General features: G+C 37.3%; 1 protein-coding gene across 3 annotated transcripts in view; it reads left to right on the plus strand.

Moving 5' to 3' along the window:
• The first annotated feature begins 1353 nt into the window (after positions 1 to 1353).
• LOC127847104 (very low-density lipoprotein receptor-like) overlaps positions 1354 to 26924 on the plus strand; it is a 72625-nt gene continuing 47054 nt past the window's right edge. For all 3 annotated transcript variants that reach the window (XM_052378714.1, XM_052378715.1, XM_052378716.1), the window contains exons 1-10: positions 1354 to 1495; positions 2427 to 2681; positions 4047 to 4166; positions 7586 to 7750; positions 11290 to 11373; positions 12162 to 12278; positions 15560 to 15685; positions 18334 to 18459; positions 22547 to 22654; positions 23725 to 23880. In XM_052378714.1, the coding sequence (XP_052234674.1) occupies positions 2504 to 2681; positions 4047 to 4166; positions 7586 to 7750; positions 11290 to 11373; positions 12162 to 12278; positions 15560 to 15685; positions 18334 to 18459; positions 22547 to 22654; positions 23725 to 23880 (1180 nt within the window). In that variant the 5' untranslated portion in view covers positions 1354 to 1495; positions 2427 to 2503. The remainder of the gene's footprint in view (positions 1496 to 2426; positions 2682 to 4046; positions 4167 to 7585; positions 7751 to 11289; positions 11374 to 12161; positions 12279 to 15559; positions 15686 to 18333; positions 18460 to 22546; positions 22655 to 23724; positions 23881 to 26924) is intronic.

Here is a 26924-nt window from a genome sequence, read left to right on the forward strand (position 1 = left end):
TGTTTAAAACTGCTGACATTTTCAATGTTTTTTAAAATGATAAATCCACAGAGTGAGTTGCTTGAACAACCTTAATGTTTAAAACTGCTGGCATTTTCAATGTTTTTTAAAATGCGGAATCCAGAGAGTGAGTTGTCACCTTTCTGCTAGAAAGCATTGGAGCCCTGCTCTGGGGGAACTGGGCTTGATGCATGTGCGTAAAGTGTTGATCCAGATTAGCCTGTGTAGTTCACACTTTCTGCTTTTATGGAATTTTGGTTTTCATTTCTTGAAATTCCAGTTATAGTGGAAAGTTTTGTTCCTGATAAGCCTGTGGGGACGGGACAACACTTTGTATGCAGATGCATTAGCCTTGTTTTCCCAGATTCTGTCTCATTTATGAACCAAAATGCTGACATTTGCACTGTAGGTATAAAGTTACTGTTGTATTATTATGCTTCGACTTACTGTATCCTCTTTGCATCTATTATAGTCTTTATTCTCTAGATTTTCAAAATTTGTAGATTTTACAAATTTCCAGATTTTTTAAATTTCTAGATTTGTAAAATTTCTAGATTTTTAAAATTTCTTGATTTTCAAAATTTGTAGATTTTTAAATTTTCTAGATTTTTAAAATTTCTAGATTTTCAAAATTTCTAAGTTTTTCTTGATTGATAAGTGCCTGAAATGTTTCAAAACATCAGCTTAATATTCTACACTTTTTTGTAAAAATTGTGCCTTCATTTTAGACCAAACCCACTTTGTATTTGCAACTGTTTGTACATCCATTTTGCGAAAGTATCCCACGCATTAATTTGAGAATGTGAATAAGTATTATAGTAATGAATATCTCGAGGGAAATACAAAAATTTGATGTCCCCTGCTCATTTGGTTTCCCCCCAGCTGCCTGTCTGGACTGGGCAACACAATAAGTGTGAAAATGATATAAAATGAGCCAAGCTCTGAGAAAACCAGGCTTAATGCATGTGCATACAGTGTTTTCCCAGATTAGCCTGTGCAGTCTGCACAGGGCTAATCAGAAACAACACTTGAAACTTTATATGGTATTTTTTTAAAGGATGTCTCTTTTTTTTAAAAACCCAGTTTAGGTGGGAAGTGTTATCCCAGGTTAGCCTGTGCAAACAGCAGAGGCTAATCTGGGACAACACTGTACGCACATGCATAACACCTGGTTTTCTCACAACTGGGCTCTTTTATAAGATTTTCACACTTATTGTTTTGACCAGTCCAGAGAGGCAGCTGGGGGGAAGCCAAAATGAGCAGGGGACAGCAATTGTTTATTTTCATCGATATATTCCTAATTATCTGATATTATGAAATCGTGATATAAAATGCTCACTTCAGTGGATCCTAACCCCTGCGTCGTCCGCAACTGTTCATACCTCTGTCTGCTTACGGTGTCAGAGAGGCCGGGCGGATTGGCGCAGGCTACCTGTCAGTGTCCCGAGAACCACGTCCCTGTTGGGAAGAACAGCTGCAAACCCAACTGTGACGAGTAAGAACAGTTCATGGGGTCACTTAAAAATAAATTAACCTGTTTCAGGAACTCTGGGCTATAAGCATGTGGGTGATGTGTTGTCCCAAATTAGCCTGTGCAGATTTATTGAAGGAAGTCCCTTCTTAGTGAAAATCTAGTTTAGGAATAAAGTGTCGACCAAGATTTGCCTATGCAAACTGAATATGATGATCTGGGACGACACTTTACGGACATGCATTAAGACCAATTTTTATGCCCCCAGATCAATAGATCGGGGGTTTATTGTTTTTGGCCTGTCTGTCTTTCTTTCTTTCTGTCTGTCATTCTGTCCCAAAACTTTAACCTTACAGTAAAGTTTTGCAATAACTTTTGAAATATTGAACATAGCAACTTGATATTTGGCATGCATGTGTATCTCATGGAGCTGCACATTTTGAGTGGTGAAAGGTCAAGGTCATCCTACAAAGTCAAAGGTAAAAAAAATAGCGGTGCATTAGGGGGCATTGTGTTTGGGACAAACACATCTCTTGTTGCAAGGTGAGTCTGCACAGGCTAATCTGGGAAGACACTTTATGCACATGCATAAAGCCCAGTTTTCGCAGAACAAAGCTCAGATGTCCGTTTCTATGGTTAACACGATTTCAGTTGCTATTGTTACCTAGATGTCCATTTGTATGGTTAACAACATTTCCATTTCTATGGTTAACAAGATGTCTGTTTCTATGGTGACGAGACGCCTGTTTTTATGGTTACAAGATGTCCATTTCTATTGTAAACAAGATGTTCGTTTCTATGGATACGACAAGATGTCTGTTTCTATCATTAACGAGATGTCCGTTTCTATGTTAAACAAAATGTCTGTTTCAATGAATAAAAAGATGTGTGTTTCTATGGGTTAACAAGATCTCAGTTTCTATGGTTAACAAGATGTCCGTTTCTACCGTACCAGGAGCCAGTTCCTGTGCAAGCAGAGCTCCAAGTGTATACCCCACTGGTGGCAGTGTGACAATAATCAGGACTGCGAAGATGGCTCGGACGAGAAAATGGAAAATGGGTCAGAGTGCGCGGCATACCCTTGCTCTCAACCGGGGTCTATTTAAGTGTAGCAGCGCCAAGAATGCGAGTGGTTGTGTCCCACCAAGCTTTATTTGCGATGGTAATCGGGATTGCGATGATGGGTCTGACGAAACGAAGTACAACTGCAGTATGTTGTTCTACATTGTCTACTTTATATTTAAGTGATCCATGTGTTGTTACAAAATGTTATGAAAATAATAGAAAAATATTTAATTATTCAATCAGATCATGTTTTTAATACTTTATAATTTTATCAATTTCAAATGATCATTATTCATAAACAAAATTGTTTTATTATTATGAGTCTTTGTCATAAATGTCGTTTTGCTACCTGATATACAATGTTCTTTTATCTTTTGGATGGGTGACAAAAAATGTGTGGAAAATGTCATTTTGACAATATTTGAACAAGCGCCTTTGTGAAATTTTATTAATGTATGCATTTTTGGTGTTGAAGTATTAACTATTTATTTTCATTTGAAAAGTAAACGATAACGATCTTGCAATCGCACATAAAAATTATATGGATAACATGGTTTGCTTAAGATAGCATTTGTGTGCGTTTAGCATACATACATGTACAAGTTTTGAGCTAGATATGGTCGTTAAGCCTTGTTTTGGGGAAAACTGGGCTTAATGCATGTTTGTAAAGTGTCATCCCAGATAAGCCAGTGCAGTACGTACGGGCTAATCAGAATCATCGCTTTCTGTTTTAATGTGAAACGAAAATAAAGTTAAGGTGTAAAGTGTTGTCCCTGATAAGCCCGTGTTGACTGCATTTGTTTGTTTAAAGGTAGTCAAAAACCCAGTCTGGCTGAGAGCCTCGTCCTGGATTAGCCTGTGCAGTGCGCACAGGCTCTTCAGGGACAGAACTCTTTACTTTTTTTTTTTTTTTGAAGAAAGTCTCTTCTAGCATAAAATCAAGTCAAAGCGGAAAATGTCATCTCACATTAGCCTAATATGGGACGACACTTTACGCACATGTATTTAGCCCAGTTTTCAAGCAGCAACTCTCAATGGTCACCATTGTCTGCTTATAATTACGTTTAGTGCGTGTTTGCCATAAAAATAAAAAAATAAAATAAAATCATGGTTTGCGTGAATTTTTAAGCACATACCCCTGTTATGATACAATAAAAGCAGAAAAAGTCATCCCTTATTAGGCACAGGCTAATCTGGGATGACACCTAAGCACATGCAATAAGCCCAGTTTTCACAGAACGAAAGTCATATGGTCTCCAAAGTTTGATTAAAATTGCATAAGTGTGTGTTTGGCATAAAAAAGAAAAAACGCACAGGCTAATCAGGGACGACACTGTTCGCTTTAATGGAATTTTGTTTGAAGGAAGTCTTTCCTAGCATAAAATCAAATCAAAGCGGAAAATGTCATCTCACACTAGCCTAATATGGGACGACACTTTACTCGTATGCTTTAAACCCTCTTTTCACACAGCATTGCCCTTTATAAAGAATGGTTTGTGCGTATTTTCAGCCACGTTCCCTTGTATGACGGGCCAGTACAAGTGTACGGCAGACAACAAGTGTATCAGCAGCTTCAAGGTGTGTGACGGCAAGCATGATTGTACGGACGGAGCAGATGAACTGAACTGCAGTAAGTTCTGTTACATGTTTGCTGTTTTCATCTCTGATTGCATCACATAAAACCTTTCCCACTCAGAAGCAAAGTGAAAATGACTATATGCAACCAGCATAAAACCAGAACAGCCTGCGAGTAACTCGCAGTCTGTTCAGGTTATATGCTGTTTGCTGCTCATCAGTATCTTAGGGTTGGAAATTTGGAAATCAAGCCTTGTGCATTTGAATACAGTAAGAAAGGTCCTTAATAACATTTAACTTTATAAGGGACTACAAACATGTCAAAGTACGTATCTAAGTGGTACAGTAAATTTCGCTTAATTGAATAGCCCATTTGTAACTTCTGAATATTCAATTATCTGGTATTATTATCGTGTTTTTAACCTATTTCAAAGCTTTATTGTTAAATATATTGCGAAATAAACTTGTTTTGTTCAATAAACGCATATAAAAGCGCAGATAGTTGTTTGTTATTCATTATACGGTGCATTGAAAATAATCCACTCGTAATATTCACTCACCGGTCACATTACATACTACATTGTGTACATTGGCACTGACGAGTATACTGACGAGAAACACGTACAAACGATTTAAAACATATTTTGTTGTTCTTGTTTGTTTGTTGTTCTTGTTTATAAATGGATACATGCACATTATAATCATTCAGCATACAAACATTACCATACAGCATGTTAACATAAACATACAGTAATAAACATACAGCATATAAACATACAGCATATAAACATACAGCATATAAACATACAGCATATAAACATACAGCATATAAACATACAGCATATAAACATACAGCATATAAACATACATCATATAAACATACAGCATATAAACATACATCATATAAACATACAGCATATAAACATACAGCATATAAACATAAACATACAGCATATAAACATATAGCATATAAACATAAACATACAGCATATTAACATAAACATACAGCATATAAACATAAACATACAGCATATAAACATACAGCATATAAACATAAACATACAGCATATAAACATACAGCATATAAACATAAACATACAGCATATAAACATAACAGCATATAACATACAGCATAATAAACATACAGCATATAAACATAAACATACAGCATATAACATACAGCATATAAACATACAGCATATATAAACATACAGCATATAAACATACAGCATATAAACATAAACATACAGCATATAAACATAAACATACAATGCATATACACAGTAATTATGGAATCCAGTTGATGAATTTGGTGATCTTCGTTTGTCGTCTGCTCTTTTGAGCTACTTTCTCAACCAATTCTTCAAGGTCGTAGAAGGCTTTGCAGTCCGCTACATCCATTGTCCTCGAGGAATCTTCTGCAAACTGTTCAGCAAGACACGTCAACAGTTTGATTTCAGCAACACACTCTTTAATTGTTTTCTAAGCGACAACAAACTGTTGAAATGTGTTACTCGACAGTTTGCATTCGAAAGTTTGTGCCTGACTGCACACCGGAGACTCCAGTGTTTGCATTGTACTTGCTCGCATACTACACCTGTAAGTCACGTGACGCTTGACAGACGCTGCATACATGCATGGTGTGAAATGAAAACAAAGGCAGTCAATTGACCGCGTCTGTCAAAATCGTAAATACGATGCGTTTCCTTGGAGATTTATTACATTCTTTGCTGGATTATAGTGTGCAATAGAAAATTGGCTATTCAATTAACCGAATTACGCCATATTTCCTATCAGAATATGTGGAGTTTTAACAACGGGAAGAGATGCAAATGGTTTGGTGTTTCAATTTCTATTCAATTAACCGATTTATTCGATTATCCAATGTTCAATTAAGTGGAATCTACTGTAAATGGTTATTCTGTTAGTGTACATTTTTTGATGATATATGTATTTGTTTGCTGTTTTGAATTAAAATATGTTGAAAAACTAAAATAAATACATATTTTACTGTCTGGCGATTGTTTTCTCATCTTTCAGATGACTTTCAGGGGTGCAATTTCTCCTGAGCTGATTTGTCGCCGTTAATGTCAAACTAATTTTACAAATAGTTATAAAAGTTTACTAGATTTATTTAGAAGTTAAGAGATTTAATTATTCCATTAAAAAGCGTTTGTGTTTTACTTGTGGGGTGGGGTTAACTAGTTTGCATATGTCCCGTCAGCCTCTGTGTTTCTCCAGCAATGTCACTCATTTTCACCAAACATAAAAATAGGGGGGGGGGGGGTTAGATTCCAAATAAAATTGTAGTCTTAATTCAAATTATTATTTTTGTGTGGGTTTTTATAACCATTTTGGGATTGAGGCAGGGGTCTTTGAGATCAGGAAAAATCACCTCGTTTTAACTTTAATGGAGAAATAAGTGTGTTTAGCAAATAGTTAAATATTGAGAATAAAAGTGTTTTCAATATAGTTTGTACAAAGGTTCAACTTAGTGGAAAATTTATTTTAACAAAACAAGTATGTGTGTGTGTATGTGTGTGTGTGTGTGTGTGTGTGTGTGTGTGTGTGTGTGTGTGTGTGTGTGTGTGTGTGTGTGTGTGTGTGTGTGTGTGTGTGTGGAAACCTTCTATTGGGAATTTAAGGCAGTCATTTGGGAGAAATATAAACTGTTTGAGATTGGGAATGGAGCTAATTTTGGGCCCCAAATTTGACCCCAAAAAACCTACTGCAATCATCAATAAAGAGATAACACAAACTTTGTTGTCTTTTCAGCCAGTTGTTGGTTACAGCATTCAATATCAATGGTAATGCCTCTAACAGCAGACATTTGATACCTTATTCTTAATTTTACTTTGCAGCAAAAGAGGAATGCCTATTGACTCAGGCCCTTAATTTATATTTCACTTTACAGCAAAAGAGGACTGCCTGTTGACCCAGTTACTTGATTATTATTTCACTTTGCAGCAAAAGAGGACTGCCTGTCGACCCAGTTACTTTATTCTTATTTCACTTTGCAGCAAAAGAGGACTGCCTGTTGACCCAGTTACTTGATTCTTATTTCACTTTGCAGAAAAAGAGGACTGCCTGTCGACCCAGTTACTTGATTATTATTTTTTTCCCCAAATTTTTTTTGGGGGGGAGCATATAGTCGCCGCTTCGTCTGTCCGTCCATGTGTCCGCCCGTGCACAATTTTTGTCCGGGCTATTTCTCAGCAATTAATGACCGGAATTCAATTAAACTTTTTGGGAAGCTTCACTACGAAGAGGAGATGTACATATTATCAGCCCATTCTGGTCAGATGATTTTTCACAGAGTTATGGCCCTTTGAAATTTTCCATTAACTGTATATATAGTGCAATATTTGACTACCAGACATTTCCTTTTATCTGAATATATAGTGCAATATTGTTACCAAAAAAACCTTTGGGAAGCATCACCCGTCTCCGACGGTTTCTTGTTTCACTTTGCAGCAAAAGAGGATTGCCTGTCGACCCAGTTCCGATGCAACTCGACCGGTAACTGTATTCCCTATCTGTGGCAATGCGACGGCGACTACGACTGTGCAGCTCTTGAGGATGAGAAGGACTGCGACAAGCGAGCGTGCAAGGAAAGCTACAAGAAGTGTAACAAGACCAGTAAGTATGTCGTTCAAAGATTTCAAGGAACACTACAGAAAGTGTAACGAGAACAGTAAGTAATTGTTTCAAAGATTTTAAGGAACACTACAGAAAGTGTAACCAGACCAGTAAGTAATTGTTTAAAAGATTTCAAGGAAAACTACAAGAAAGTGTAACGAGACCAGTAAGTAATTGTTTAAAAGATTTCAAGGAAAACTACAAGAAAGTGTAACGAGACCAGTAAGTAATTGTTTAAAAGATTTCAAGGAAAACTACAAGAAGTGTAACAAGACCAGTAAGTATGTTGTTTAAAGATTTCAAGGAAAACTACAGAAAGTGTAACAAGACTTGTAAGTATGTCATTCGAAGAATACAAGGAAAACTACAGGAAGTGTAACAAGACTTGTAAGTATGTCATTCGAAGAAAACAAGGAAAACTACAGAAAGTGTAACAAGACTTGTAAGTATGTCATTCGAAGAATACAAGGAAAACTACCGAAAGTGTAACAAGACTTGTAAGTAATGGTTTCAAAGATTTCAAGGAAAACTACAGAAAGTGTAACAAGACCGGAAAGTATGTCATTCGAAGAATACAAGGAAAACTACAGGAAGTGTAACAAGTCTAGTAAGTATGGGTTTCAAAGATTTCAAGGAAAACTTTAGGAAGTGTAACACGACCAGTGAGTATGGGTTTTAAAGATTTCAAGGAAAACTACAGGAAGTGTAACAAGACCAGTAAGTATGTGTTTCAAAGATTTCAAGGAAAACTTTAGGAAGTGTAAGAAACACCAGTTAGTATGGGTTTCAAAGATTTCAATGAAAACTACAGGAAGTGTAACACGACCAGTGAGTATGGGTTTCAAAGATTTCAAGGAAAACTACAAGAAGTGTAACACGACCAGTGAGTATGGGTTTCAAAGATTTCAAGGAAAACTACAAGAAGTGTAACAAGGCCAGTAAGTAAGGGTTTCAAAGATTTCAAGGAAAACTACAGGAAGTGAAACAAGACCAGTAAGTAACGGTTTCAAAGAGTTTTCACTTTTTAATGTTCACATAGAGTGTATGGAAAATTGCAGGAAGTGTACCAAGGGTATTATAGATTCATCAGTTGCTTCTGTTCATTGAGATTATAAGAGCACCATTTTGCGAAAACTGGGCTTAATGCATGTGCGTAAAATGCTGTTCCTGACTAGCCTGTGCGGGCCTTCCAGGCCAATCAGGGAAGATTTTTTCCGCTTTAATGAAACTTTTTGTGTAACGAAAGTCTCTTATAAACGAAAAAGACATCTAGGGGGAAGTGTTGTCCCTGATAGGCCTGCAGAGGCCAATCTGGGACCACACTTTACGCCCATGTATTAAGCCCAGTTCTCCCAGAATGGGGGTGCATATGGAAAACTACAGGAAGTACAAATGAAAAAAAAATTAGTTAAATACTTTTCTTTTTAGCAGACCTGATTGCTCAGGTGAGCTTTTGTGACCGGTCTTTGTCCGTTGTCCGTCCGTCCATCGTCCGTCCACATTTATTCGTAAACACTCTAGAGTCCACAATTATTGTCCGATCTTCATGAAAGTTGGTCATAAGCTTTGTCCCAATGAAATCTCGGTCAAGTTCGAAACTGGGTCGTGCTGGGTCAAAAACTAGGTCACTAGGTCAAAAAAAAGAAAAAACTTGTAAACACTGTAGAAGTCACATTTTATGCCCCATCTTCATGTAACTTTGTCAAAAAAAAAATCTTTATATGTTGGTTGAGTTCAAAATTGATTCCGGTCCATTGAAAAACATGGCCGCCAGTGGGCGGGGCAGTTTTCCTTATTTGGCTATAGAGAAACCTTGTAAACACTCTAGAAGTCATAATTTTTGCCCAATCATCATGAAAGTTGGTCAAAACATTGGATTTATTGATGTCTCGGACGAGTTTGAAAATGGTCCAGATCGGTGAAAAAACATGTGACCACTCTAGAAGTCTCATTTTTGGCCCAATTTTCATGAAATTTGGTAAGAACATTTGTTTCCTTGATATGAGAGTTGAGTTCAAAAATGGTTCCGGTCAGTTGAATAACATGGCTGCCAGGGGGGGGGGGCAGTTTTCCTTATTTGGCTATAATGAAACCTTGTAAACACTCTAGAAGTCACAATTTTTGCCCAATCATCATGAAAGTTGGTCAAAACATTGGTTTTATTGGTATCTCAGACGAGTTCAAAAATGGTCCAGATCAGTGATAAACATGGCCGCCAGTAGGCGGGCATTTTTCTCTATATGTATATAGTGAAAACATGTGAACACTCTACAAGTCACATTTTGGGCCCAATTTTCATGAAATTTGGTCAGAACATTTGTTTCCTTGATATGAGAGTTGAGTTATAAAATGGTTCCGGTCAGTTGAATAATATGGCTGCCGGGGGGTGGGGGGCAGTTTTCCTTATTTGGCTATAGAAAAACCTTGTAAACACTCTAGAAGTCACATTTTTTGCCCAATGATCATGCAAGTTGGTCAAAACATTGGTTTTATTGGTGTCTCGGACGAGTTTGAAAATGGTCCAGATCGGTGAAAAAACTGGAAAAAGAACATGGCCGCCAGTGGGCGGGCATTTTTCTCTGTATGTATATAGTGAAAACATGTGAATACTCTAGAAGTCACATTTTTGGCCCAATTTTCATGAAATTTGGTCAGAACATTTGTTTCCTTGATATGAGAGTTGAGTTCGAAAATGGTTCCAGTCAGTTGAATAACATGGCTGATGGAGGAGGGGGGGGGGGGCGGGGCCAGTTTTCTCATATTTATATAGTAAAAAAAGCCTGTGAACACTCTAGAAGTCACATTTATTGCCCAATCATCATGAAACTTGGCGAAAAGATTAGCTTTATATAAATCACATAATTAATGCCATAATTATTGCCTTTAGATTGTCCAAATTTTCATTATATTATACAAAATCCTTGTAAACACTAGAGGTCACAATTTTGTTTGAGATTTTATGAATCTTGGTCATAATATTTATTTTTGTTAGCAAAGTTTGATGTTTGGTAACTCAAAATAAAGGTCACCAGGTCAAATCTTACAAAAACAAAATCACTTTATATGCCAGAGTTTTGGTTCAATAATGATGGAACTTGACCAGGATGTTTGTCTGGACAATATCTGGGTCAAGTTTGACGTTTGGTAAAGATTGAATGAACCGACTCCTCTCAGGTGAGCGAACTAGGGCCATCTTGGCCCTCTTGTTCTGAAATTGCTGTGTAATTATACACCTTTAAAACACAGTTTATTGATCTCACTTAATCTTTGGATTTGGGTCTCCAGTGAGCAACCTTAGGCATTTAATACTCTTGATAAGCGCTTAAAATGAAATTTAAAGCAATAACGTTTTCTTCTCAAGAGATTCATACATAACTGAGTTATTTTCACCATTAATAGAATTAACTTGGAATAATGTTTTGCAGACCAACATCAAGACTTATGCTTGTCTTACATTTGAGTGGCAATTTTGCTGAAAGAAACTCAAGAGTATACATGTAATATGTATTTATTAATATTTGTGTTGATTTTGTTTTCAGACAAGTGCATACCCGAGGCCTGGTTCTGTGATGGAGAAAATGACTGTGGGGAAGGAGATACTTCTGATGAAGGAGAACTTTGCCGTATGTATTGACCTTGCTCGTGCATAAAGTATTGACCTTGACCTTGCAGAAAGTATTGACCTTGACCTTGCAGTAAGTATTGACCTTGCCATTGCAGAAAGTATTGACCTTGACATTGTAGTAAGTATTGACCTTGACATTGCAGTAAGTATTAACCTTGACATTTCAGTAAGTATTGACCTTGACATTGCTTTAAGTATTGACCTTAACATTGCATTAAGTATTGACCTTGACATTGCATTGAGTATTGACCTTGACATTGCAGTAAGTATTGACCTTGACATTGCATTGAAGTATTGACCTTGACATTGCAGTAAGTATTGACCTTGACATTGCAGTAAGTATTAACCTTAACGTTTCAGTAAGTATTATCCGTGACATTGAAATAAGTATTGACCTTGACATTTCATGAAGTATTGACCTTGACTTTTCAGTAAGTATTGACCATGACATAGCAGTAAGTATTGACCTTGACTGTTCAGTAAAAGTTACAAAGTTCTCAAAATTATGAAAATTTAAGTTGCAAACTTCTTAAAATTGTGAAAATGGCCATTTTCTAAGATGAAAAAAGCACTAATTCTGTGTCCTCTGCTTAGAGATGAAAAGACGTGCGGTGCAGACTACCTTCGCTGCTTAATTTAATTTTTGCTATAGGGCCCCTTATCATATGTCGTCTGCTTATAATGTGTTGTCTGCTTACAGATGAAAAGACATGTGGTGTGGACTACATTTGCTGCTTAGTTTCATTTTTCCAATAGGGCCCCTTTTCATATGTCGTCTGCTTACAGATGAAAAGACATGTGGTACGGACTACCTTCGCTGCAATAACGGACACTGTATTCCAAGGCGCTGGCAGTGTGACGGTGACCAAGACTGTAGCGACGGCTCGGATGAAAACAATTGCCGTAAGTTGACTGTTGAACGTGAAACTGTGGGAGCCTCGATCTGGGAAAACAGGGCTTAATGCAAGTTCATAAAGTGTCATCCCAGATTAGCCTGTGCAGTCCGCAAACGCTAATCAGGGACAACACTTTCTGCATAAACTGGATTTTTATGTCCCCCACCACTTTAGTGGGGACATATTGTTTTTGCCCTGTCTGTTGGTTGGTTGGTTTGCGCCAACTTTAACATTTGCAGGTACTTTTGCAATATTGAAGATAGCAGCTTGATATTTGGCATGCATATGTATCTCATGGAGCTGCACATTTTGAGTGGTGAATGGTCAAGGTCAAGGTCATCCTTCAAGGTCAAAGGTCAAAAAAACTAAATCAAAGCGGCGCACAAGGGGACATAGTGTTTCTGACAAACACATTTCTTGTTTGTTTAGAAAAGACTCCCTTTTAAATAAAAAATTCCAGTTAAAGTCTTGGACCACACTTTACATGTATGCATTAAGCCCTGTTTTCCCAGAATTAGACTCTGTGGTATTTTTCATTAAAGTATTTATAGCGAAAATCTGATGGGATTGACACTACTAGGGCTGTAACGAATATACTAGGTGCCGAATATGATACGTATCACGAATACAGGGTGGCGAATACGAATATTTATTCGGGAATATGAATTTCAATGAACAAAAGTAATACTGACAACTTGACATGACATTATTTAGTATCAAACTATGAGTACAATGTATTTGTCAATTTGATTTATCGAGTATCATATAATGCATACTGAAAATATGAAATATTACACTTTGAAATCACAAAACACCGACTACAACGTCTTAAACTTGGAGCACAGTTTTGACAACATGACTAGTACCAATAAAATCCTTGAGTAGAACAATTAAGAGTCAACAGTTGAAACATTAGTGACTGTACCCATTCACATTTTTTTAATGAGCATATGCCAGATAGGTGATGTAGATGATAATTCAATGTCACCTATCTGACATACTGTAAACGTATAGAAATTCGTCGGTATGAAATTTCGTGGTTTAATAAAAAACAACTAATTCGTTGACACGTAATTTCGTGGATTTCAAATAAAAAACAACTTACCGTCATAATTATTAAGGTTTTAATAAAACAACCAGAGTAATAACGAAGCATAATCTGCTTATCTGTGTTGACAGCACGACTCGAGGTTAATGTGCACTGAAGCGTGAAAGTGTTTCCGATAATATTGTCGATAAGAGCAATAAAGCGGCGCGCTTGTGGGTCCCCACTCGCTAATTTCCATCAATGTTGTTTTAACAATATTTGTAAATCACAGCCCAATAGGTCCCCTAGTCGTAACAATTGAGTAATAAGGTCCCCAAAATACAGGTGTGAAAACTGTAATGTCTCTTTTAAGTTTAATTGGCATTAATTGACATATGTGATAAATCTTCAAAATGTTAATTTGACGATGTCCCGTAAAAGAGGATAGTCGTTGATGTACAGTTTGTATACCGTGCTTCATTATAAAAGCATTATCAACCAAACACTTATCAATAAAACAACATATCGCATTAACTTGCGTTCAAACAATGTCTCTTTCACAATGGTTGAAAACGGGAACAGTACCGACACGTTCTCCTACTATGGCAGGATTGCCCGACCCTGCAAAGGCTCTGTCTACGACTGAAGCTTTATTAACACAGGCCGCTAACGATGCAGTAGAAGAAATGGTCATTGGACGTTAACGGAAGCGTGGGGAGTACGCTTCTTACTGTGACGAAACCAGGGCAAAAATTGCGCGTTACGTTTATTAACCATGATGAATAAAACGTATATTTGCAATGATGAATAAAAAAGAAAAACTCGCACGACTTTAGTGTTTTATTAATGCACTGGATGGCGAACAAATTGATATTTTATATAAACACACTACTTGTTATTCATACTGATTAATCATTAACATCGTAGATCTTATCAAACTAAGTAATCATAAACATCTTAGTTCAAACATATTTAATTAACAACAAATTCGTGGAAAATAACAACAACATTTACAATTTTGAAATATTTTAATTAGTCGAGATAAAAGTGTAATGTGACCTACTGAAGTGAAGTAACTATTACAAAAAACAAATATCTCGGACAACCGACAACAAAAGAAAATGGCGGAAATGCCATTCAAAAAAGACCGATTTCGGATTAAAATGTATCAAAAATCGTTGGTACTTGAATTCGTGGTTCGGCGGAACCACGAAATCCACGAAAATTAGTACCACACGAACTTTAATGATTTTACAGTATGCTCATTTGATATATTGAATAAAAACAGTGGGACAATAGAAAAAGTATAGAACAAGAAATAGTTTTCATTACTCCATAAATACTGATCACAACTAAAATATTCAACCCGTGCCCGCCATTTTGTTGGTAATCTCACTGTGTAACATAGTGAGTGGGATAAACATGATGAAAAACGCCGGAATAAGGGAACATTTAAGATATAGTCGGTGTTTTGTGATTTCAAAGTATAATATTTCATATTTTCAGGGGTTTATTGTATGAACCTTCATTTGTAAGGTACGATGAGATTATTAAACTTTCAAACTCGAAACCACGTTGTTTGTATTCGTCAAATATTTGGTTCGGGAGGTGGCGAATAACGAATACGATTCGTCCACAGCAGTATTCGAGTAATTCGAATATTCGAATGTATCGTTACAGCCCTAGACACAACCATGCCGTAAGTTGACTTTTCAAGGTTGTTATGTTTGGATTTTGTGGTTAAGATATTCATAGCCAAACTCTGAAGGGCCCGACAAGACCATGGTGTAAGTGGGCTGTTTATTGTTATATTGTGGAATTTTTTGGGTAAGATATTTATAGCATACATAGACCAAATCAATGCTGTATGGCGACCTTTGAACCTAAAACTTGTGTATTTCTCATTAAGATATGTAAAGCTTAAATCTGATGGGAGCAAAAATCAATAGACCATGACATTTGAGATATCTTTATTTTCATTAATATATTTAGTAGTTTATTTTTAAATTGTGGGTTTGAAGATAATGGCAACTGACATAACATCCAATTAACCCTTTTATGCCTAGCGGACTCTCCCATCCTTTTAAATTGGATCAATTTATTTCCAAACTTAGGGGTGTCTGGTATGCTTATTTCTATATTTAGAATATTTCTTACAGACATTCTTTTAAGCAAACAGCGCAGACCCAGATGGGTCTACGCTGTTTGCAATGTCCTTTTTTCTAGACGCTAGGCATAAATGGGTTAACCTTACATTTCAGCTGTCAAGAACTGTACAGAAGGGGAATTCTCATGCAAGGATCGGAACCGATGCATTCCAATCTTCGCCGTGTGTGACGGAAAATCCGACTGTGCAGACTACTCCGATGAGAAAGATTGCCCCAATAGTAAGTGTACTGCCTTGGGTGTAAATTGTATACAAGACTATGTTAGGGCGTAGGTATTACGTTTTACTGAACATTTTTTTGGTGAATAATTATGTAATTATTCAAGTATAGTTTCATGTATTCTTTTATAAGTGCCAATATGGGGCCTTAAATTTTTCTGGAGGGGGAGGGGGGGGGTGCAGGGGTGTTTATTAGAGGTCAAAATATTGGCATTATTTAATTAATAGCATTGTAAAAAAAAATATATAATAATTTGATTGTGTGGCCCATTATTTTAACACTTCAGTCAAGGATTAATCATTTGCATGTGTTTTCATCGAAACTTTATCAAACTAAAGCATAAATTGGGCATGCAATTTTTATGCATTTTTTTAGCTCACCTGAGCACAATGTACTCATGGTGAGCTAAACATTTATTGTCCAATCTTCATGAAATTTGGTCAGAAGATTGGTTACAATGATATCTTGGATGAGTTCGAAAATGGTTACGTTTGCTTGAAAAACATGGCTGCCAAGGGGCGGGGCATTTTTCCTTATATGGCTATATAAGGCTATAGTAAAATCTTGTTAACACTCTAGAGCCACATTAATTGTCTGATCTTCATAAAACATGGTCAGAAGATTCATCCCAATAATATCTTGGATGAGTTCGAAAATGATGCCGGTTGGTTGAAAAACATGGCCGCCAGGGGGCGGGGCATTTTTCCTTATATGGCTTTAGTAAAACCTTGTTAACACTCTAGAGACCACATTTATTTTCTAATCTTCATGAAACTTGCTCAGAAGATTTATCCCACTGATATCTTGGATGATTTCAAAAATGGTAACCTTTGCTTGAAAAACATGGCTGCCAAGGGGCGGGGCATTTTTCCTTATATGGCTTTATATGGCTATAGTAAAATCTTGTTAACACTCTAGAAGCAACATTTATTGTCCAATCTTAATGAAACTTGGTCAGAAGATTCATCCCAATAATATCTTGGACGAGTTCGAAAATGATGCCGGTTGGTTTAAAATGGTTTAACATGGCCGCCAGGGGGCGGGGCATTTTTCCTTATATGGCTATATATAGTAAAACCTTGTTAACACTCTAGAGGCAACATTTATTGTCCAATCTTGATGAAATATGGTCAGAAGATTTGTCTTAATGATATCTTGGATGAGTTCGAAAATGATTACGTTTGCTTGAAAAACATGGCCGCCAAGGGGCGGGGCATTTTTTTTCTATATGGCTATATAAGGCTATAGTAAAATCTTGTTAACACTATAGAGGCCACATTTATAGTCTCTGATCTTCATGAAACTCTGTCAGAAGATTCATCCCAATAATATCTTGGACAAGTTCAAAAATGATGCCGGTTGGTTGAAAAACATGGCCACCACGGGGCGGGGCTATTTTCCTTATATGGCTAAATTTAAACCTTGTTAACACTCTAGAGGTCACATTTATTTTCCGATCATCATGAAACTTGGTCAGAAGATTTGTCCCAATGATATCTTGGATGAGTTTGAAAATTATTTTGGTTGCTTAAAAACATGGCCACCAGGGGCAGGGCATTTTTCCTTATATGGCTTTAGTAAAACCTTGTTAACACTCTAGAGGCAACATTTATTGTCCAATGTTCATGGAATTTGGTCAGAAGATTGGTCTCAATGATATCTTGGATGAGTTCAAAAATAATTATGTTTGCTTGAAAAAAATGGCTTCCAAGGGGCGGGGCATTTTTCCTTATATGGCTATAGTAAAATCTTCTTAACACTCTAGAGGCCACATTTACTGTTCGATCTTCATGAACATTGGTCAGAAGATTCACCCAGATAATATATTGGATGAGTTCAAAAATGATGCCGGTTGGTTGAAAAACATAAATGTTTAAGTTTATCCCAACCTGACCTTTTATTGATACCTTTCCCTCTCAGAAACAAAGTGAAAATGGCTATGTGCAAACAGCATAAAACCAGAACAGCCTGCGAGTAACTCGCAGTCTGTTCAGGTTATATGCTGTTTGCTACTCATCATTATCGAAGGGTTGGAAATGAAGCCTTTAAAATTTGAATTTAGTAAAGAAGTTTTTTTTATTAAATTTAACTTTCTAAGGGACGATAAATAGGTACAAACAGATATCTAAGTGGTAAAGGGTTATATGAGCCAGGAGCCAGTCTGATTAAAGTCTTATGACAATCTTATGTTACAGTGCAATTTATGAAGAGGCATGATTTCTAAGCCAAAACTCTAAATTGTAGCAAGTTTCTGTAATTCTATTCGCTCCTTTTAAATCCTTTCCATGTCCCATCTTTTAGGAGCAAATGATCATAGATAGATGGCTGTGTGCTATGAGTTTTTAATGCAGCCATAACCTAAATATGAGCTGCGATCTAGAAAAACAGGGCCTAATGCAGTCCACACAGGCTTATAGAGACAATTCTTTCCACTTTTACGGGATTTTTTGTTGAAAGCAAATATCTTCTAAACAGAAATTCAGTCTAGGCGGAAAGTGTCGTCCCAGGTAAGTCTGTGCAGACTGCTTAGTCTAATCTGGGATGACACTTTATGCACATGCATTAAGACCCGTTTTCCCAGAGGCGGAATTCATATGTCATATGGTCGTTTCAACATTGGTCTTGACTCCTGACTTGTTCATTTCCAGAGGCGAACTGCAGTCAAGATCAGTTCCTGTGCAAGAACACAGGCATGTGTATCCCGCACTCGTGGCAGTGCGACGGGGAAAAGGATTGTGCGGACGGGGATGACGAGAAATCTTGCGAAAAACAGGGTACTTTTGTAGAGGCAGGGCCCTCATTTTGCACTTTTTACCGCCGAATATCGGCGGCTGTCCCCATGAAAAAAGTATACTTTTTTCCCCTATTTCAGCTAAAAATTCCCCCCTTTTACTTGTATACCTATGTTGCCAGCTGGTATCGTGCTACTAACCTTTGATTAAATTAGGGATGGCATCGAATACCAATATCGGTATTCGAATGTTCGGAAATTCATTCAATCGAATATTCGAATATTCGCCTAAAACGGCTGGATTGATTTTACCTTGTTATGTGTTAATTTCCATTGGTTTGTAAGTTATATGCGTTTGCTAAATACGAGGCTGTTTATTAACGTTGCTATCGAATAATTGTATCGCTGTCGACTAATACTATGACCGATACTGTGATCGGGCACAAATAGAATGAATAACATCGTGTCATAGAATTTTATTTTTTATTGATTCCACAGATTTATAGCAGACCGCGCATATGTAAAACTAAGTTTACACACATTACACGTTGCGGTCTTCTTATCCACAGACCGTGTAAAGTATTCCATACTGCAGAAGGGGCTTTCGGCTGGTGGCATTTTCAGATTTGAATTATGGTTCCTTGATGATTGTTTAATTTATATCATCTGTTACTTTTGAGTAATTCACATATTTAAAAACCTTTTCAAACTGTGATCACAAAAACTAAATTATTATTCGCAAGTAAATTGAAGCCCTTAATTGGTACCTAATTGACAAACAACAGTTCGGGCCCTTTCTTAAAGAAAGTATGTTGCATTGCGCGATTTGAGTAATTCACACATTTTAATGGCTGTACATACTGTGATCACAAAACTTAATTATTAATCGCCAGTCAATTGAAACCGTTAATTGGCACCCCATTGGCAAACAACAGTCGGGGCCTTTCTTAGAGCGTGTATATTGCATTGCGCAATCAACACTGATACGGGCCGCGTTATCAGTCTGACACGAAGAACGTCACGTCAAACATGTTACTCCCAAGTGATATCGGTTGCTTTTTAGTAAGCGGTTCGCAGGTCATTAAATATTGGTGAAATTACGTTTGGAAAAAAATGCGAATATCATTTTTATTATTCGAATGCTGACCATTCAATCGAATATTCGATTATTCGAATAATTTTGCCATCCCTAGATTAAATGTATATTTATGTAAATCGCATTAAAATATAGCAATTTTAGGTGTTGAATGGTTGGTGAAAAGATCTTCTAAAATTCCTCATTTCGCCCAAAACGACGCGAAATTCCACCCTATAAGGGCCCTGGCCCCAATCCCTCAAAGTGTTGCAAGGGCCCTAGGAGGTTAAACCAGTGTTGTCCTGAAAAAATTGAGTAGACAGTTATATTTTAAAAGTTGCAAGCAACTTCTAATTCTTTTCTTGCTACAGTCAATTGCTGACTATGACAGGAAGGCGACTAGGCAACTATGCAATAAAACAGGTGTATTTGTGCATTGCGATTGATACTTTGGGGGAAAGTAGCGGCATCTAGATTGAATGTAACCGATAAAATTCTCGGGTGCTTCTGGAGAACACTGGTTTTACCCTTTCCCACTCAGAAGCGAAGTGAAAATGGCTATATGCAAGCAGCATAAAACCAGAACAACCAACGTGTTACTAGCAGTCGGTTCAGGTTTTATGATTTTTGCTGCTCACCATTATCGTTGGTTGGAATTGAAGCCTTTAACCCTTTTCGTGCTGGATCCAAATTTTGAAGGCCTTTGCAAACAGTTTGGATCCAGATGAGACGCCACAGAACGTGGCGTCTCATCAGGATGCAAACTTTTTGCTATTCTGATAGTATTCTTTGAAAAAAATCGAAGAAAATGCTAATTTTAGAAATTCAGCAGATGACATTTTTGCAGATGACAAATTTCCCAGCATGCAAAGGGTTAACACTTGAATAAACACAGGTCTTAAGTTACATTGTGGATTTTCTTGAATTGCATCAAGGTGCATATCTGAGCAGACAAGGGTTTAAACATTGACAGATATGTAGGGTCTGACAATGCATATTATTTCATACTTTATATTTGAGCTGCGCTGTTGGTAAAAGGGGCTTAATGCAATGTGCGAAACGTCTTGTCCCAGATTAGCATGTGCAGTCCGCACAGGCTAATCTTGGATAACACATTCCGCTTTGATTGTATGTTTTTGTTTAAAGGAAGTCTCTTCTTAGCAAAAATCCAGTTTATGTGGAAAGTGTGCGTCTTCCATGATTCGACTGTACAACATGCACAGGCTAATCTGGGATGATTTTTTATGTACATGCATTTAACCTGGTTTTCTCCGAACAAGGCTCATATTAGCTGATGGAAAGCATTTTTCATGTCCATATCCTGATACTATCCCAATATCCATGTCAGTATCCTGATACTATCCCAATATCCATGTCAGTATCCTGATACTATCCCAATATCCATGTCAGTATCCTGATACTATCCCAATATCCATGTCAGTATCCTGATACTATCCCAATATCCATGTCAGTATCCTGATACTATCCCAATATCCATGTCAGTGACTCAGTATCCTGATACTATCCCAATATCCATGTCAGTATCCTGATACTATCCCAATATCCATGTCAGTATCCTGATACTATCCCAATATCCATGTCAGTATCCTGATACTATCCCAATATCCATGTCAGTATCCTGATACTATCCCAATATCCATGTCAGTATCCTGATACTATCCCAATATCCATGTCAGTATCCTGATACTATCCCAATATCCATGTCAGTATCCTGATACTATCCAAATATCCATGTCAGTATCCTGATACTATCCCAATATCCATGTCAGTATCCTGATACTATCCCAATATCCATGTCAGTATCCTGATACTATCCCAATATCCATGTCAGTATCCTGATACTATCCCAATATCCATGTCAGTATCCTGATACTATCCCAATATCCATGTCAGTATCCTGATACTATCCCAATATCCATGTCAGTATCCTGATACTATCCCAATATCCATGTCAGTATCCTGATACTATCCCAATATCCATGTCAGTATCCTGATACTATCCCAATATCCATGTCAGTATCCTGATACTATCCCAATATCCATGTCAGTATCCTGATACTATCCCAATATCCATGTCAGTATCCTGATACTATCCCAATATCCATTAACCATGAATGTGTTACCTATGAGTCACAAAAATATGCATACAATTGAAATGTGGCTTTTATTTACAATATAATGTAAAGTCTTAATCATTCATTTGTTTAAAGCCCATTTTAGACAAATGTCCGCCTTGAGCAGGAAAGGGGGCTAGCTGATGCACTTTCAGGCAGGGGTCTGGACCCTAGGTTTAAGGGCAAGGTCAGATTTCAAGGTCAAATGTCACATTGAGGACATGTGTACCTGACACTTTACCCTGAGCATAAAATTTGTCCAGCATTCATTGATTTTCATACAAGTTGCCAAAAGAGGTCAGCATGGTGAGACAGAATGGCATGTGCAAGAATCAGGTCAGTAGGTCCAAGATCAAGGTCACAATTAACCCTTTCCCATTTAGATGCAAAGTGAAAATGGCTATGTGCAAGACTGTTCAGGTTGTATGCTGTTTGCTGCAAATCAGTATCTAAGGGTTGGAAATGAAGCCTTTAAAACTTAAACTAGTAAGTAAGGTCTTAAATTAAAAGTTACTTTCTGAGACTAAAAACGCGTAAAAATACATATCTAAGTGCTAAACGGTTAAAGTTCAAAGGTCCAATGTAGAACACTTGACACTTTAGCAGAAGGATACTCGTGTTACAGGCTAATTTGGGATGACACTTTTCCTAAACTGGAGTTTTGCTAATCTATTGAGTCATGTTCTGAGAAAATTGGGCTTAATGCATGTGCATATAGTTTCATCCCAGCCTGCACAGGCTTATCAGGGACAACACTTTCCGCCTAAACAAGATTTTCTGTAAGAAGGGACTTCAAACAAAAAAAGGCCATAAAAGCGGAAAGTGCAGTCCCTGATTAGTCTGTGCGGACTTGACGCACATGCATTATGCCCAGTTTTCTTAGAACGCAAATCTCTAATTCTCTGTGTATCTCCACCCAGGTATATGTCGAGCCTGGGAGCACCACTGTGACAACATGTGTATATCAGCCTTGTGGGTGTGCGATGGAGAGAAGGACTGCAGCGAGGGTGAAGATGAGACGCATTGTGGTATGTAGGGCTTGTTTTGAGGTCACCTGAGCACAATGTGCCCATGACAAGCTTTGTCCGTAGCGCTTTGTCAACAGTTTCCGGTTTCCTTGTTAACACTCTATAGAGTTCTTCATGAAACCTGTTCAGAACATTAGTCCCAATGATATCTTGGCTGAGTTCAAAACTTGGTCATGCGAGGTCAAACACTAGGGCACCACTTCATATGAGCCCTGGGGTTGCGTGATGGAGAGAAAGATTGCACTGGTCAAACACTAGGGCACCACTTCAAATCAGCCGTGTGGTTGCGTGATGGAGAGAAAGATTGCACTGATGAGGAACATGAGTAACACTGTGGTAAGGGTTAGGGTTAGGACGGTTAGGGTTAGGGTTAGGAGGGTTAGGGTTAGGGTTAGGAGGGTTAGGGTAAGAATTGGGTTGTTGCTTAGTATTATACAGGGTCTCCTAACCAGATTTTGAAAGGAGTCGCAAACAAGTTTTTCAGGATGGCTTACCAGATTTCCACATTTATGTTATGGACGGCTTACAAGATTTTTGCATGTACAATAGGGACCGCTTACCAGATTTCCACATGTACAAAAAGGACAGTTTACCAGATTTTGGAAATAGCTGTATGTTTATGTTAAAAATAAGTCCACATATATGTGAGGGGTTATTTACGTGATTTAAGAGTAAGTCAACAAATATGAGAGGGTGTTCTTACCAAATTTAACAGTAAGTTGACATTTATGTAAGGGACTGCTTGACAGATTTTGAATTAAGTTCACATATGTGCAAGAGAGTAACCCTTTCCCCCATAAGAAGCAAAGTGAAAATGGCCTGTGCAGCCAGCATAAAACCAGAACAGCCTGCGATTAACTCGCAGTCTGTTAAGGTTTTATGCTGTTTGCTGCTCATTAGTAACTCAGGGTTGGAAATGAAGCCTTTAAAACTTGAATTTAGTTAGAAAGGTATTTTATTGAATGTACTTTTCTAAAGGGCTACAAATGCGTCAAAATACGTATTTAAGAGGTCAAGGTGTTATAAAATACAAGGCCATTATAGTGAGGGACCACGTGTTTTCATTTCAGATGCGTACACCTGCCCTCCAGACTGGTTTAAGTGCTCGGACGGTGTCTGCATACCACGCTATAAAGTCTGCGATGGCACCAGAGACTGCAAGGCTCCAATGGGGCTGTCTAATAAGAATATGACAAAGTGGAATGACGAGGCAGACCACTTGTGCAGTAAGTACAGTGTTGTGAATCCTTTTGATGAAGGTTTCCAAAATAAAAAAATCTCAACTTGTTTCATTTCCCTATCCAGCCATATTAGATTAACCCATTAACGCCAAAATTAGGGATGTCTAGAATATTTTTTTCTATATTTAGAATATTTCTTACAGAAATTCCTTTAAGCAAACAGTGCAAACCCAGATCAGACGCCCCATCATGTGGCGTCTCATTTGGGTCTACGCTGTTTGCCAAGGCCTTTTATCTAGACGCTAGGCATAAATGGGTTAACCAAAGTAAATACATCATAGAAGACGCATCTCAAGTCTCAATTACAAAAGAAAAGATAACACAATTTCCAGATTTGAGTAAATTGAATGTGATTTTTCTAAAAGGCCCCGGCCACATTCCTTAAATGGTGAAAAATAAACACTGGCAGTAAGTTACTGGGGCCATATTCAAGTCATGTTTTCAGGGTTTGACATTAACTTTTTTTACAGCAAGACCATCGGACCAGCTTCTCTTAAAATGTACTAGCCCGAATCTGATGTCTACTAGACCATAAATGACATAGCAAATGAACACAATTGTGTCATGTAACTGTTTAATCAGGATTTATCAGTAAATAATCAGGGAACACCAGAAAGTTATTTTGATGCATAGAGTTAACAGTTTTTGCTTTTCTTCGTCAAGTTCAAGCCATGGGAACTAAATTTTCCATTTAGGATAAAATTGATGTTTTTGTTTTTCTTAATATTTACGTTTCTTGTCAGTTTTTTCGTCGGATTCTTCTTTATTAACTGATTTGTCGGACAAAATCCGAACTTGAACAAAGCCATTCTTTAAATAACATTCTCTCGTCTGCTATGCCAAAATGTTTACATTGACGATACCAATTTTTCTATAGATGTGGTAAAAACATGCTGTAAAATTTTGCGACACTGCAGAAAAACATTAATATTCATGACTACTTGACCAATGGAAAAAGCAATTTCTGCTGGAAGCCCTCCTTTGCTTCTAAAAAAAGCGATGAATCATGTGAATGTTCTGCGTTTATTATTTATATACGCTAGTTTTGTTCTGATGTAAATAACGGATATGAGAGTAATTTTACACATTAAGAAAAAAGGTTTTTACAGCAGTTAGTTATAGTTTTATGAATCAATATAATTTTTTTTATGTACGGCCAGTTGGACCAGCTAGCCCGCAGTTTTACTAGCCAGACCACCGATCTTACTAGACAATGTCTGTCGGAGGTGCCTTAGTGTCGAACCCTGGTTTTCATTACTTGAACTCTGGGATTTCCCAACAAAATTGCAATCACTGGATTTACACATTTGTTTGTATACCACATTGTTTTTCTACATTTATCTTAAAATGATTCTGGTTGATATTAGCAGACGACACATTTCCCAGCATGCAAAGGGTTTAAACCAGAACTGCCTGCAATTTACGCGCAGACTGTTCAGGTCTTATGGTGCTGGCTACTTGTCAGTGTCTTAGCCCTTTGCATGCTGGGAAATTTGTTGTCTGCTTAAATGTTGTCTGCTGAATTTCTAAAATAAGCAATTTCTTTGATTTTTTTCAAAGAATACTTTCAGAATAACTAACAGTTTGGAGCCTGATGAGACGCCATGTTCTGTGGCGTCTCATCTGGATCCAAACTGTTTGCAAAGGCCTTCAAAATTCGGTTCCAGCGCTGAAAGTGTTAGGCTTGGAAAAGAAGCCTATAAAACTTGAATCTATACGCGAGAAAAGTATTTAATTAATTTGGATTGTCTATGGGACTACAAACGCATAATTGGGTCTGAGAAGTAAAGTGTTTTAGGAGAACTTTATTCATAACAAAAATCCAGTCAAGGTGGAAAGATTTGTCCCTGATAATGTATGGACTTCACAGGCTTATATCCTTTAGGCACCTGGGTGATTTTTGCAGCGAAACGCTGTAGCGTATTTTTCTCTCCTCAGAAGCGGGGCTTTTTTTAAAGGTAACAGCTACAATGTTGTTAAACATGCATGTTTTTTGCAATTTTCAATCCTGTAACGGATGTTTGCGTTTTTAAAAATACATTTTACGGTTTACAACGAAAATCGGGCCTAAAATACGATTTTACCCGTCACAGTTGTTTATGGTAATTTTTTTTATTGATTTTAAGTCTCAATTATTAACCAAAATAGTCGAAACTTTATTTGACGAGTTTATAATGAACAGACTGTATATTGAATATTCGAACGTCGCAGTCTTTATTAACCAGGTTTTCCGAAGGAAAAAACTGGTTATTAGATTGGCGAATGCGGGCGGGCTGGCTGGCGGGCTGGTGGGCGGGCTGGCGGGCGGGCAGAACAAGCTTGTCTGGGCCATAACTTTGTCGTTCATTGTGAGATTTTAAAATCATTTGGCACATTCGTTAACCATCATTAGACGGTGTGTCGCGCGAAAAAAATACGTCAATATCTCCAAGGTCAAGGTCACACTTTGAGTTCAAAGGTAAAAAAATAGCCATAAATGAGCTTGTCTGGGCTATAACTATGTCATTCATTATGAGATTTTAAAATCATTTGGCACATTTGTTCACCATCATGGGACAGTGTGTCGCACGAAAGAATCACGTCAATATCTCCAATGTCAAGGTCGCCACGACTAAAAATAGATTTATTTTAAAACAAACTTACAAAGGGGGTTAATTTTGTTTGTTCATTTCAAAAGTTCAGTTTGAGTTGTCTCCCTTTATCAGATTTTTTTTCACAATGAAAACCTTGTTTTGTGACAATTTTGTCCCTTGTTTAATTTTTGTCTTCGATTAAGTTTCAGTTCATTTACAAACATTGATAATTGTATTTTTTAAGAAAAAATGTTTCAGGGTTCCTACACTTAAATGTTGTCAGGTTTTGAAACAACGGAATTTGTATGTGCTCTATTAACGTTTGTAGTCGTTCACTGCAAAAATTGCCCCGGTTTTGAGGAGAGAAAAAACATGTACGTTCTAATAAGTTACAGGTGTGCAAAGGATATATAAATTTGGACAACACTTTACGAACACATATTAACCCTTTCAGTG

This window comes from Dreissena polymorpha, chromosome 10 (assembly GCF_020536995.1).
Source record: "Dreissena polymorpha isolate Duluth1 chromosome 10, UMN_Dpol_1.0, whole genome shotgun sequence".
NCBI classification, from domain to species: Eukaryota; Metazoa; Mollusca; class Bivalvia; order Myida; family Dreissenidae; genus Dreissena; species Dreissena polymorpha.